This window comes from Idiotropiscis lumnitzeri, chromosome 6 (genome assembly GCF_059441095.1).
Source record: "Idiotropiscis lumnitzeri isolate Australia: NSW breed Sydney's pygmy pipehorse chromosome 6, RoL_Ilum_1.0, whole genome shotgun sequence".
NCBI classification, from domain to species: Eukaryota; Metazoa; Chordata; class Actinopteri; order Syngnathiformes; family Syngnathidae; genus Idiotropiscis; species Idiotropiscis lumnitzeri.
In genome coordinates, this window is record NC_142396.1 from 494,772 (window position 1) to 508,538 (window position 13,767).

General features: G+C 50.5%; 1 protein-coding gene across 2 annotated transcripts in view; it reads right to left on the reverse strand.

Moving 5' to 3' along the window:
* Window positions 1-264: 264 nt before the first annotated feature.
* LOC148334374 (ubiquitin carboxyl-terminal hydrolase 34-like) overlaps window positions 265-13,767 on the reverse strand; it is a 42,232-nt gene continuing 28,729 nt past the window's right edge. Inside the window, exons 53-79 of one of the 2 annotated variants that reach the window (XM_088297489.1) lie at window positions 13,270-13,334; window positions 13,098-13,173; window positions 12,976-13,023; window positions 12,144-12,209; window positions 11,983-12,063; window positions 11,818-11,903; window positions 11,064-11,232; window positions 10,787-10,861; window positions 10,558-10,709; window positions 9,573-9,726; window positions 9,456-9,500; window positions 8,847-8,951; window positions 8,494-8,641; window positions 8,103-8,407; window positions 7,167-7,496; window positions 6,942-7,099; window positions 5,138-5,216; window positions 4,939-5,065; window positions 3,775-3,882; window positions 3,591-3,695; window positions 3,393-3,517; window positions 3,191-3,314; window positions 3,041-3,120; window positions 2,824-2,964; window positions 1,664-1,804; window positions 1,429-1,585; window positions 265-1,293 (exon numbers count right to left, since the gene is read on the reverse strand). In XM_088297489.1, coding sequence (XP_088153615.1) covers window positions 839-1,293; window positions 1,429-1,585; window positions 1,664-1,804; window positions 2,824-2,964; window positions 3,041-3,120; window positions 3,191-3,314; window positions 3,393-3,517; window positions 3,591-3,695; window positions 3,775-3,882; window positions 4,939-5,065; window positions 5,138-5,216; window positions 6,942-7,099; window positions 7,167-7,496; window positions 8,103-8,407; window positions 8,494-8,641; window positions 8,847-8,951; window positions 9,456-9,500; window positions 9,573-9,726; window positions 10,558-10,709; window positions 10,787-10,861; window positions 11,064-11,232; window positions 11,818-11,903; window positions 11,983-12,063; window positions 12,144-12,209; window positions 12,976-13,023; window positions 13,098-13,173; window positions 13,270-13,334 — 3,705 coding nt within the window. In that variant the 3' untranslated portion in view covers window positions 265-838. Of the gene's footprint in view, window positions 1,294-1,428; window positions 1,805-2,823; window positions 2,965-3,040; window positions 3,121-3,190; window positions 3,315-3,392; window positions 3,518-3,590; window positions 3,696-3,774; window positions 3,883-4,938; window positions 5,066-5,137; window positions 5,217-6,941; window positions 7,100-7,166; window positions 7,497-8,102; window positions 8,408-8,493; window positions 8,642-8,846; window positions 8,952-9,455; window positions 9,501-9,572; window positions 9,727-10,557; window positions 10,710-10,786; window positions 10,862-11,063; window positions 11,233-11,817; window positions 11,904-11,982; window positions 12,064-12,143; window positions 12,210-12,975; window positions 13,024-13,097; window positions 13,174-13,269; window positions 13,335-13,767 lie in introns of both variants that reach the window. The other variant, XM_088297488.1, reaches the window with a different exon arrangement.

The window sequence follows — 13,767 nt, forward strand, 5'->3', positions numbered from 1 at the left end:
GACGTTTTGATTTTCAAGTTGATCGGGGCGGCTTCCTGACTGCAAGTTGACGTTTGAAATGCGTTTCCGCTAACATCAATATGGCATTATCCTGAAATCACGTTCAACTGCTCGCCCGCAAAAAAAAAAAAGAAAACTCCAACTCTCTAAAAAAACATAAAACGAATGGTTGAATGCGGCGCCTGTTGCTAGGCAAAAATGACGGCACTTTATTATTTTTTTTTACAGACGTGGCGGTTGAAAAAACATTTGCATCACTACACATTGTCAATAAAGATTTTTATTGATGTATCGTGTGTGAAATAAAAGAAAAACGACAAAACAAGCAGCTAAAAGTCAACAGCAGAAATGTCGCGGCAGTCAAGAAATTCCAAAGCGCCGTCTGGTCCGACACGAGGGCTTTATTTGCACCACAGTCCGATAAAGCTCTCTCTCTCTCTTTTTATATATATATATATGTATATATATATGTATATATATATATATATATATACACATATATATAAAGATATTTATCTATATATTTATTTATAGTTTTCATATCAAGTTTTTGACTTTTCTTGCGGATCATGTACAAGTAAACTTGGCGTCCAAAGACAAGACGTCCACTCAAGGCAACCGAACTTCGATCCATTCTGTTGCTGTCGCCTCGTCGGTGACAAAAGTCCAAAAAGTGGCACAGAGAGGACGAGCAGTAAAAATGCAACCAAATTAAATTAAGGCAAATCAAAATCCACACTTTTTGTAGAAAACAACAAAAACACTTTGCCCTTTGAAGAAGAAGAAAAAAAAAAAGGCAACAAACTGGGGCGGGGTCAACTCACATCGACCAATGACGTCATGAGGAGGGCGGGGCTTTTGCAGTCAGCTGAGTAACCATGGCGACAGCCGCTTCCAGGGTCCTGCACAACACGTCCAGCACATCCTCAGACCCCTCCCCCGTTGGGAGGGGCGTGGCCAGAGGGTCGGCCACCCTCCGCTCCGGTTCCTCCCGTTCCGCGGTGGGCGGGGACACGCCCGGAGGGGACGAAGGGGCGGCGTCGGGCGGGGACGGGGGGTCCTGCTCGGTGCCCGGGTCAATGAGGGACGAGGAGTCCCGCGTCTCCGTGTCCGAGGCGCTGCTGGGCGTCTGCGCGCCCTGCCGCTCCGACTTGGACGACTCCGAGCACGGCGGCGGGCCGGCGGTCGCGCCACAAGATGGCGGCGGAGCAGCGGCGGATGTGCCCGGCGTCTCATCATCCTCTTCATCGCTGCTCATGCGTCGCCGCTTCACGGGGGTGGCACCGTCCTCCTCTGATCTCGCAAACAAGCACAAGACGACCAAATTAGCGGCGCGGCGCTCAGGGGGATCCCTCGTATCTCGTTTGGGGGACGAGGGACGCAGCTGACGACGGCTGTTCAACACGACGGACGGGCGCCCTCGCGTACCATCGTCTCGGCGCCGGCGGTGGGCGTCCGCCAGTGCGTCACGGCGTTGCACGCAAAGGCGACATTGGGCCGTCAGCTCGTGGAGGGCGGGGCCCAGGGCGGGGTCGAGGGTCGGGGGCGACGGCACCGACAGCAACAGCGTCAACGCCCGAAGGTCCTGCAACAACAACGCAACGCATGTCGGCAACATGACGGTGGGCGTGGGGGAGGCGTGCGCGCGCGCGTGCGTACGTACCGCGTTGAGCATGGCGGCGGTCTTGCTGAGCTGCGGCCAATCGGACGCGAGCTCGGGCCGAAGGCCGCCGTGCTCGCTCAGCACGCTGGCCACCAACACGCCCGCCAGGCTGCAGCAGCCGGCGCCCGACAACACCTGCACCTGGACGCGCGCAACACGCCAAAGTCACACCTCGGCTTCAAGCTTATTCCAGTTCCCACCGGTGTTGTTTTTGCACGGCATTTTACATTTTGTCATTTGGACGAAAATGCCGATTAGTTTTCGTCACATTTAGTCAGTCCTATTCGTGCTCGCTTTAGTCGCCGAAAACCCAAAAAGGTTTCGGTCCGTTTTAGGAAGACAAGGTTTCCGGCCAAAAGCAAAAACGTTCCGACCGACGCGTTCCAAAACAGATCAAAGTGCCGACAGTGGAATCGTCGCTCAAAGCTCCCAAAGGCCAAACATTTGACTTGGCAACTGTTGTGGCTTTCTTTCAGACAGAAAATCAAAACCTTTTTTGCAGGCGACTTGTTCTCTCGTCCAGTCGCACAAGTCCAAAGTCGATCAAACGCGTCTCGTCAGTCGCCGTCCGCGCGAGGCGAGGCGAGGCGAATGAGCGCAGACGCGACACCGGGAAGTGTGACGGTGCGTGCGCGGCACCTGCGCGCTGTCCCGGTGGTGGGCGTGGCCAAACGGAAGACGGCTTGCACTTCATTGCAATGTTTTGGGGAGGGAGGTCGTCCATTTGGAGCGTCTGACGAACCGCACGCGAACAACTTTGTCCCGTCTCGTCAACGAAAATTTCATGTACGTCACGCTTCCGTCATCAAATAACCTCGTTTAGCTCGTCATCGTCATGGAAAAAAGGGGCGTTAACAAAAACAACACTGGTTCACAAAAACGGACGAAATTATGAAAACTGAAAAAGCATTTTGGTTGAAATGGGAAAAAAAAAAAGAAGAAATAAAATACATCTCACAGTTATAGAAATAAAATCATTGCAAAAAAAAATAATAATTCTTTCTTCTCATCTTTGTCCAAGATTTTTTAAACAAAGCATCCATTTCCATAAATATCAGAGTGGCGGGGCGAGGGCGAGCCGACGAATCCGTCCCGGAATCGGTGCGACCTCAAAATGGGAAAAGGAAGTAGTGGCCCTGTCCTTGTGCGTGCGTGCGTACCTTGTGCAAGAAGCACGTCAGGAAGGCGTAGGCGGCGTTGTTGTTGAGGAAGCTGCGCTCGTCCATCAGGACGCACTTGATGTACTCGCTGAAGGCGGCATCGTCGCACAGCAGCTTCACGCACGTCTTGGACAGCTGCGACTGAAACACACGCACGCACGTCACAGCTCATGGCGGCGGTACGGCGGAGCGTGATCGCTACTGCGGCGGCGCAAACCTGCGACTGGCACAGTTCGGTCCACAGTTTGGGGAAGAGAGCGAGGTGGAGAGGAAGTCCTTCGTACGCCATCAGCACACCTGGGCGGGCAAAGCACAAAGTTGGCGACACGCCCACCTTGCCGGCGGCGGCGGCGGCGGCGGCACGCACTCAGCTTGACCAGCGTGTCGGTGAACTTCTCGCAGTTGATGGCCACGCGACACACCAAGTGAATGAACTGCTGGTACGACAGGAAGTAGTCGAGCAGCATGCGGTCGTACGCCTCGTCCTTGCCCTTGCGCAGGAAATGCAAAGAACGACGTGACGTTGCAAAGAACAAGTTGAGCAGCGGCGTTTTGCAAACGCGTCTGACCTTTGCACTCTCCACCATGGACGGCAGCAGACACATGTTGAGTTCGGGCCTCGGCGGGCGGACGTTGCTCTTGGTCGCCGTCGGCTTCATGTTCTCGCGGCAGGGCAGGTACGGCCCCAGCGACACTGCGGGCACGACGACAGCGAGCGTCACGCCGACTGCGAATGCGGCCACGTGCGGCCACGTGCGGCGACTCACTGGAAATGTTGCTGTGGTGGTACGTGAAGTGGTTGTGTTGCAGGAAGGGCACCAGCGTGTGCAGGAAGTCGTGCGGGCTGAGCAGGAGGAGTTCCTTCAGCACGTCTGCGGCCGCAAAATGGACAAAAAGGCCGTGGCTGGGTTTGCTCCGGCGGGGGCAAAAGCCCAAAAACGTCGGGCTTACCCAGGCACGCGTTGCGAAGCTCGGGCGGGCTGTACGAGTTGAGCAGCGTGAGGAGCTTGTGGGCAAAGTCGATCCTCTCCTGCCACTGGATCAGAGCCTGCTTCACGTCTGCAAAAAAAAAAATTTAATAAATAAATAAAGCCCATCTTTCGGGACGGTTGCGATACACGACTGGCTTCCTCATCTTCATTGTCGCCATTTGTGGACAACTAGAGTGCAGGCGGCACAAAACAATTGCGCAACGCTTCGGGATGACAGGCAATGAGCTCGACAGGAATGAGCTGGAATGCTTTCAATCAGATATGGAAACTTTTGGAGCAAAAATGGACACGGTTGGAATGGTGAAAAGGGTCAAGACGTGGGCAGCATCAACTCTTGGCCCACAACCACCTCCAAAAAATGTTCCCGGGTGGTGCAAGTAAGGCCAAGTAGAAAAACCTGAGCCTTCACACAATTTAAAAAAAAAAAAAAAAAATCCGATCATACTTTGCTCTTTTATTTACTTATGTCATTCCCATGAACATTTATGGTTATTTTTGTTTCGTTTTGCTTCAATTCAGTAGCCAGGATGCTGCTCCTTCTGCTGCTGTGCGACCCTTCGCCACCAGGGGGCGCTCCTACAACACGTTCGGATGCAGATGGAGTCAAGTGAAGACACGTTGCTCTCCTGTTTGTCTGCTACAGGTCGAGATGAACCATTTGATAGATTTAGGTTTCATTTTAGTTTTCAGTCAGGAAAATGACTATTAGTTTGCATTTTCTTATTGATTAATTTGCTTCTGGGAAATCAGTGTCTTTGTAAAATAAGGCATATGGCCACGCCCCCTGTCAGGATCCAATCACAATTTGTCCATTCAAAGTCATCGCAACTACGTCGCTAAGGACGACAAAATAACGGGCCCAAAAGGGATGCGCACGACTCGACTTGAACCCCCGAAAACGATTCTCCGCCTTTTTGTGGATGACATGAACGAGAATGCTTACGCGCACCTTCGGACACGGCTCGTCTGGGAGATTTGCAAACAAAATGCTTTTCGAGAGCATTTTCCTGCGATGAATTGCTCCGAGGTCGTTAAAGCCTTTCCAATTTCAGCCAGAAGCGCTCGCTTGACCTTTTTGGTTTTTTTTTCCCCCTCTCTTCGAGGCCGCTCGACGACAGCTCACCTTTGCGCTGCAGGTAAGGCCTGGTGGCCTTCAGGACGGACAGCAAGATGGAGAGCAGTTCCACCAGGTCGCCGGTGACGTGGCAGGCGGTGGCCTCGTGGTACATCATGTGCAGCGTGTTGAACGACTGCCGGGACAAAACGGCTGCGCTCAGAACCGCCAGGAAACGCGCGCACGTCCGTCCGTCCGTCCGTCTTACCTCCGTCATGAGGATGAGCCCTCGGTTGAAGACCACCAGCAGTCGGTCCTCGTCGTTCTCCAGCAGGACCCGGAAGGCGCTGAAACGAGGCAAAGCATGTTGGATGCGCGTTCAACAGCGACGACGCTAAACATAAAAGATGGAGTTGACTTCAAATTAGATTGATATTTTTCGCTTGCTTCGGAAACAATTCTGACGACTTGAGCACTTTCATTTGTCGGACTGACAGCATTTGAGGGAAGAGGCGAGTGCAAGTTCATTTTTTCGGCCGCAGGTGGAATTCAAATCTTGCGGAATGTCGCTTTAAGGGAAATGGAGCTATATGGGGCTCGCTTTAGGATGACGTCAACGTGCGGGATCGGTACTTGGTATCGGAGACTAGGGCTGGGCGATATGACCTAAAATCAATATTGCGATAAATTGGGCAATTTTACCTCGATAACGATAAATGCACGATAAATTCCCCCTGAGGACCAAAATCAAAATAAATGCAGAAAATGCATATTAACTGCTTTTTTTTATTGACCAACTGGTACACATTACTTTCAATGAAAAATAGAAGTACAAAAATCATTTGAATAAACATTCAAAATAGCTTGCTTTGCATGACTTGAACAATGTCACAAAGAACAGGAAAAAAAGGGTACCTCTCACAAAATCTTTTCCTGCAAATAGATTGTGCCGAGATGGTGTAATGCCATTTGCAAATGCTTAGATTTGTGTAAAGGTATCTTGTAAACAATCTAAATAATGCCATGTGCAAAGGCACTAGTCGCCTGTAAACAAAATGCTAAATAAAATGAAAAAAAAAAAAATCAATGGAATGCCAGTGCCAAACAAACGCGTGTGCTTCATCAGTAAAATGTGCCGTCTCGAGTACTCCGGTGCGCAGTCGCCACTTGTCGTCTATGTACTGCACATTTCAGGCTCAAACAGGGATGCATGTTGCGACTCGACCACAAGTCGGATGTGGATGCAAAATGCTCGACATGTCTCCGCTCCCGTCCCGATGTTGTCCATATCGGGAAGTGCTGTTTGCGGCAAATATTTTCGTACCTCTTGTCGGCTACGTTCCTGAGGCGTTTAAATCCTGTGCGCTCCACTGTAACTTCAGGAGCTCTATCTTTAGCTATGTGCTAGGCTATCCCGTCCACCACTGAGACGTTCTCTCGTATGGTGTCGCCTCCGTTAAGAGCTGTTGTCACTTGTCCAAACTTGCTCCTCACTTTGAACTTTTAGCACAAGCTCCAAGTCAACAGCATGGTTGTGTTGTGGGTGGTGAAAAAGAAAAGGTTGGACGCGCTGTTTCAGGTGCTTACGACGCACTTTGTAGTTCATGTTCTTTTGCGCAAACATCGTCTTTATGGAACCCAAAACATTTCCAAACGACAGATGTCGAATTTCTTTTTGGGACAAGCGCGACAAGACCAATTTCAACTAACGTTACTTCGTCTTTAGCCGTGTCAGCCGCTTCTGAATTTGAATCGCCAGCTACGAACGCGTCTTGTGTTTACATTCTTCTACAGCGCCTGAGTCACGTGACTACATGCGCTGGAGCAGACTTAAAGAGGCATGAACATTGCCGCAGACAGAAAAGACTTTCCTTTTTCATTTTTTTTTTTAGACACCGAATTTACCGACATGGGCAAAATGATGTCGGTCATTCTAATAAATTTCGGTAACGGTAAATTTTCGGTTAATCGCCCAGCCCTATCGGAGACCACTCGGGAATTGAGGACTCGTACTGGTATCAGTCTTAAACAAAAATGCCGTGCGCAGGCATTACGTGACGGACGCAGCTGACCTGATGAGGGTGGTCCAGCACGAGCGTCCGTCCAGACATCGGAGGTAGCAGCCGATGGTGGTCTTCTTAAACTGCTTGACGTCCTCCACCTCGTCCTCTCGCATGTCGGCGCGCTGCGCCACAAAGAGCTGCATCAGGTTGAAGAGCTCCTCCACCGCCTGCGGGGGGCGACAAAGGCACGCGTGAAGCCTCCGTCGGCGCCACGGCGAGCAAAGGCGAGCGTACCCGAGGATACTGGCTGGCGTGCGGCGTCAGGTTCTTGAAGGCCCACTGGATGTTCTGGTGCGAGGCCAGCTGGCGCGTGAAGGCGGGCGACTGGTCGCAGCACATGCGCAGGATGCCGTAGTAGGACGGCAGCATGCCGCGGTTGAACAGCACCACCTCCTGGTCGTCGTGGTCGGCGAGGATGTAGTTGAAGGCGATGTTCTTGGTCACGGCCGGGTTCTGCACCACCAGCCGCACGTTCTCGTTGCAGTCCACGCACACGTTGTACCAGAAGGAGAGCAGCGCCTGCTTGTTGTGGTTGGTGGCGATGGCCGGCTCCGACAGTTTGGGCTGCCGCAAAACGGACGGCCACACGTGTCAACCAACACCACGACAATCCCGAGCCGCTTTTTGGTTTTTTAGGGGCTTTGACGGTGCTCGGGCAAATTTGGGACTTGCTCGGTGTAGTACCGCATGAGGCCACAATATGTGGAGGCAGCGCTGAGCTCTACTCCAAGACGGGCAAGAGGATGTGGGTGCGCTTTGCAATTTTGGTTGGTTTTCTTGTCGCAATGTGTGTGTCATGTCGTGCGTTTCTCGGTCCTATTTTGGGGTTTTCGCGGACCCGTTCACTCCACCATCGGTTTGCAGTGAATGGCTGCCGTGCTTGACTGCGTGCGGCGCTGCAGCCATCCTCAAACGCGTTTTGCTTGACTTACGGGTTTTTTTTCTTTTCCTTTTCCTTGAATAATGGCACGGCGCCACAACGGCTTGTTCAACGTTGCCCGAAATGAAATGCTTCCAATTGGGCCTTTTGGACGCGTCCCGTTACGAAAGACCCGTCCGCTCGATTTCATGTCGATCGCGGTCCAAATTTTTTTTTAAATCGGCGCCAAATGGGCCATAAAACGGCCGACTTCCATTTCCGAGACTTTTTGGGTGCGTCCCGTTCCGTACCTGGAAGAGGTTCCACAGGTCCGTGAAGTAGAGCGAGAACATGAGCTTCTCGGTCTTGGAGATGAGGCAGTAGGTCATGAAGCTGAAGTACTGCACCAGCTTGGTGGTGCCGTGCACGCCGGCGTCCACGTAGAGCTTGGCGCGTCCCAGCAGGCCCAGCAGGAGGTTGTAGACCTGGTGCAGCACGGCCGTGGTGTCGGGCGACAGCGGCAGCTCGCGCGTGGGCAGGTGCAGCGAGCGCGTGGAGCGGAACATCTGTCGGAACGAGTTGCTGGGGATCAGCGACACCAGCAGGTATGCCGCCGCTGAGACGTGGTGAGGAGAGACGGATTTTAAAAAAAAAAGCCCTTTTCTGCACACGTGGCCGGCGGTGGCCAGCGGGGCGACGTACAGGTGCGCACGCGGGGGTAGTTGTGGGCCAGCAGGAAGCGCTCCACCCAGTTCTCCATGTTCTGCAGAACCCAACTGTGGGCCAACTTGTTGCGTGGAGTCTGCCCGGCCAGCCAGTCCAGACACTGAGACGGGTTGTACTCGATCACCTGAGCAAACAATTCCAATGCAATGCAACCTTCCAGGTGGTTGGAGCTCACAAAAACAAAACGCTAAATAAAAGAAGAGTGGCTCATTTTTAAATGTTTGCAAGGAATTTTACCTGACTTTTTTTTTTGGAGGGGGGGGATTTTTCACTCAACAAATATTCCCTTTCAAAGCTTTTGGTATCTGAACCTTTTGGACTTTTTTTACCTCCCAGATCCTCTGCAGGATGTACGTAGCGAAGGAAGGCATCCCCGGAGGACCGCCCACAAACTCCATCAGCATGGTGAGCAGCTTGAAGAACGGATTCGCGGCCTGACCGCAACACACGCACGTACAAAATCACATTCAGCAATGCAACTTTTTTGTCTTCAATTTTTCAAGGGGGCGGCTCGGACGACGTTTGCTTTACTTGACATTTTGGCACATTGAAAGAAATATGGTAGACCATTTGGCTTTTTTCTATTTACCAGCGCGAGAACGCTACAAATTCAATTCTTTAGGTTGCGTTTGGAAAGTGATTGAAATAGTTGGGTGCCAATTTAAAAAGAATGACACAATTCATTCAAGTACTTGTTGACGGTAGTTCATTAAAAAAAAAAAAAAAAAAAAAAGACGGCAAGTCCATTGGCAACACTTTTGATTGCGCAATAACATCCATTTGGGAAAGTCACCAATTCCCAGGAGGCGACACGATGGGAATTGGCTCCCTCTTCCCGAATCTTTTCAGAGGGAAAGGAAGCAGAATGGCCAATTTCAAATATTTGCCCAGAAATGGCGCAGGAAATGTTTGCGAATGAGCAAAAAATGTCAACGCACCTCCGGAGTCAGCTTGGCAATGGAGGTGAAGAGCATGGAGACGATCTGCAAACGCACACGCCAGAGTCAGCGGGGCGCCACAACGGAAGCCAAAGCAAACCAAAGACGGGCCCGTACGTGCTCGGCCAGCCGGTTGTTGTAGCGGCAGAGGCTGAAGATGAGGTTGCACGTCTGGCGGATGTTGATGCCGTCTCGGATGTGCTGGAAGAGGAACGGGAAGCCTTTGCCGCCCGTCAGCGCCGCCATGTCGCTCTGCGAAAGCGTCAAGTGTCTGCCGACACGTCGCCGTCGGTCAAAAAGTCACATTTTGGACACCAAACGCAGAAGCTTCTCCGATCGGCCGCCAATGCCATTTCTTGCTTTTAAGCCGCCCGCCATTCTCGGATGGAGCCACTCACAAAGTTGACATTTTGGTTCGAGTGTTGTTGAAAAAAAAGTCGGAGGACTGGAGACGCCGTTCGTGGGCCTTGCGGGTCTCCAACGCTTGAAGCTTTTTTTTTTGATGAGCTCCAATTTGCAAGAGAATCCTATCAAGCGTCATCACAGAGCGCTTTTCCAGCGATTGGTTTTTGACGCCAAAGCGAGTGAGAGGACCCGTTAGCTTGTTCAACGTGCGTTTTGGGCATGCGTGAAAAGCCACTTTTGCTCTCCAACCTGATTTGGATAGCCGACTTCCCAAAGTTAGCCGTAATAAGCCGCAAAATTTTCACTTTTAGCGGCAAGTTATTCTCAAGACATGAAGGCGAAAACGTAGTTATCTTTGAGAGGAACTCAAGTTCAACGTGTTCTTTGTTCTGAATCGAGAATCTTGAGCAGACGAATGCATCCATTTTTGTCAATCTTTGGGGCTGTCGTTTTAGTCGGCCGTCGACCGAAAACGACGGCAAAGCGCCGGAGGGGCCTTTTTTTCTAGCTTTGCTCACATTAAGTTGAAACGTGAGCCCGAGGGCATTTTGCTGTCGACTGCTGCATTAAAAAAAAAAAAAAGATTGATCAACGCGGGCGGGCGGATTCTTCTCATTCCACAAACACGATGAGACGAGCGTGAACCCAAAGAAGCGCGAGAAAGAAAATATCGGCTTTGCGGCGAAAGGACACGTACCGCTCCGAGCGTGACTGCTCCACCAGGAGCGCGATGAGGGCGATCATCTTCTCCAGCGCGGCCGGTCGATACTTCTCCTCGGCCAGCGACAAGATGTCCTCCTCCTCGTCCTCCTCCTCGCCCTCCTCCTCCGACAGAACCTCCGCCTGCGGCTGAAGAGCGAGACCACCCGGCCCCCGTTAGCGCCACTCGTTGTGCATTTAAAAAAAAAAAAAAAACTTCGACTGACGTTCTCAGGTCCTTTGGTTCCCATGTAGAAGTGCACCATGATGGAAATGGCTTGCAGCGACAGCAGGAATTGGCTCTTTTGGGGGGAGAAAAAAATAAAGACAAAATTCATAGCGGCAAGAATGACTAGGAAGGAAAACAACAGAATCATCAATTATTGCTGTGCTTCTCAATTGTTTTCTGTTACGCCCCCCGAGCAAAAAGAAAATAAATTGTGCACTTTTCTTCTTTGCACTAATCCTGTGCCCCCCCCCCACATTTCCTCTGTCGAGGCTCACCTCCTCCTCTCCCATCTTGGCAAACTCGTAGAGGAAGGCGAAGTACTCGGTGAGGTGTTTGCTGTGCGGCTTGACGCCGTGCTCCATGATGGACAGCAACGTCTTGACGAAGCGCGTCACGCACGAGCGGCTGCCGATGTCCTCCGCCGAGCCGTCCATGTCGTCTGACCTGCGGGGCGCAAGCGCAAACGATGCGACGTCAGAGAGGGGGGGGGGCGGATTCCTCCGGACAGCGGTATGGACCCGGAAAGAGATGAAGCGTCCAGAAAAAGAAAGAAAGGAAGGAAAAAAAAAAACACCCCAAAAAGACGGACTGTTCTGAAGCAAATTTGCATTTTTTTTTTTTTTAAAGAAAGTTGCTTTTGTATAAGGTTAAGTTGTGTGTTATTTAATAATAATAATAATATATATAAATGTACACATATATATATATATATAAAAAACTGGACAACTGATATATCCTTGGGGAAAAAAACGCAGCTTTTGATGTTTAAAAACAAACAAAAAAAAAAAACAAGAAAAATCATTATTTTGACAAAATGCCTTTGCTTTTTGATTTGATGAAACATCCCAAAACTCTGATGAGGACGAGGATTAAAATAATCTGTTTGGTTTTATGAAGGAGGCACGGCCTTGTGTCAATTTGTTGAGTCTGAGCTCCGGCATATGAACTTCCCCCGCGCTGCTTCAATCACCGAGCTGCCATTGTCAATAACCTGCAGGGGGCGCCACAACGGCGGGAAAGAGAACGCACCCATCCTCCATGCCCGGCTGCAAGTAGAGGTGAGCGTGGACCGGACGCAGCCTCTGGATGACGTGGATGCACAACCGTTGGAACATCTGACCACAACAACACCAAGGCGCTCAGGACAACACGTCGTCATGGTCATGGTCATCGTCATCAACAAATGGAAGGTACCTGTCGGACAATCTGATTGGGACACTTGATGAGGATCTGCATGGGCCACCAGTTGTCGTCCGCCATCCGGTCCAAAAACCACTGACGGGAGAGGGACCACATCATCATCATCATCATCGAGAAAGTGTGTGTGTGTGTGTGTGTGTGTTGCGCGCACACACCTCGCAGGCCGCTTGGCTGTTGTTAAACTGTTTGGTGAGGAGTTCAATCCACTGCAACATGGTGGGCTGGCGACACATGCAACACACGACATCCACTTTACATTTCCCATATTGGCCGCGTACAACACATGGAGCAAAACCTCCTCGGCCGCACGGCTCGTAACCGTAACCGTAACCGTATCAATTATTAGTCAGCAATTTGGAGCTGTTCTTCTTCTGCGGTAAGGAAGGAAAATATTGGCGTCAAAACAAAAATGTGGGGATGTTTGGTCCCACTTTCTTTTTCGGACTGACACAAGTACTCGATTCTTGACTAGTCGCCGATACCCAAAAGGAGAACAGATCATTTGAAATTTTCGATTCTAGATTCTCAAACGGCCAAAAGAAGGCATCAGATACCGGGAGCGTAAGTCCCCATACCTCGAAAAGAGGTAGCGATACCGATAATGAGTAATAGAAACAACAACATTTTCAAGGCTCGAAATGACGACCAAATTCCAGAAAAAGCTCCTCCTTTATTTTATTTTCATTTCATACCTGACCCGGAAGACAAATTTTGGGGTAAGAAATGGCATATTGATTCATGGATGGTTTGTTAAAAAAATGATTGGAAGAGGACCTCGAAATCAATTTTAAACGGACATTTTGGCAGAACAGAAAACTCGTGAAAATGCAATAGAATTTGCAAATTGTCAGATTTGATGACGTGAGACGAGCGACGACGAAGCGCCGATGGAAAAACGAGTACGTCTCCATCGGCGAACGACGTCACCAAGCGTCGCTGGAGCCTTTATTTAGCGTTGCGTTGTGAGACAAAAACGTGTTTAATGACCTTTTCCTTGGAATGAATGAAAGTCTCCAGGACGAACGAAGTGCTGAGCTGGAAAAGGAAACGCAAACGGAGGCAGACGTCAGCAACCCAAGTCAACACTTGCCGGCGAGCGAGCGTGGTACCTTTGCCGTCATGAGGGAGATGGCTTTGGGGTCGGGCAGCGTGCTGGGGATGCTGCTGCACAGGTGCCACATGAAGCTGCAGCGCAACAACATCCAAACATCATTATGGAGCGCACGCACGTGCACACACACACATCATCGTCGTCGTCGTCGTCGTCGTTATACGACTCACCCAAAGTAGGTGTGCTCAAATATGTTCTTGTCCTGGAGGAACTGCATGTTGTCGTGCCAGATCCACTTCAAGAGAAACGCAGACACACGTTAACAGATCCAGTCAAAGTAGCAACGTGACCAGATACCCCCCCGTTGCAAAATGAAAAAGACACTGATACGTTTAAAGGCAAACAAAAATTTGAACAGATTTTTTGTTAAAGAGTCCTGAAGAACGACAAGACTAATTAGGCTAAATCCCAAAAGTAACTCCTCTGCCTTGAAATGCGCGTTGACGACAAACAAGACGGGTCTCAATTCTCCGTCTGCTTTCGGGGTCGGGTCACAAAAAAAGAAAAAGAAAAGAAAAGAAAAACAAGAGCCGACCTCACGAGATTCGACACTCGGCAACCGATTCGATGAAGTCTGCAGAAAGGCGTCGATGCAAGTCGTCGATCGTTTGGAGTTGCGGCTTCAAACGCCCCAAAAATTTCAATATCATGGAGATATTTGGAAAAGC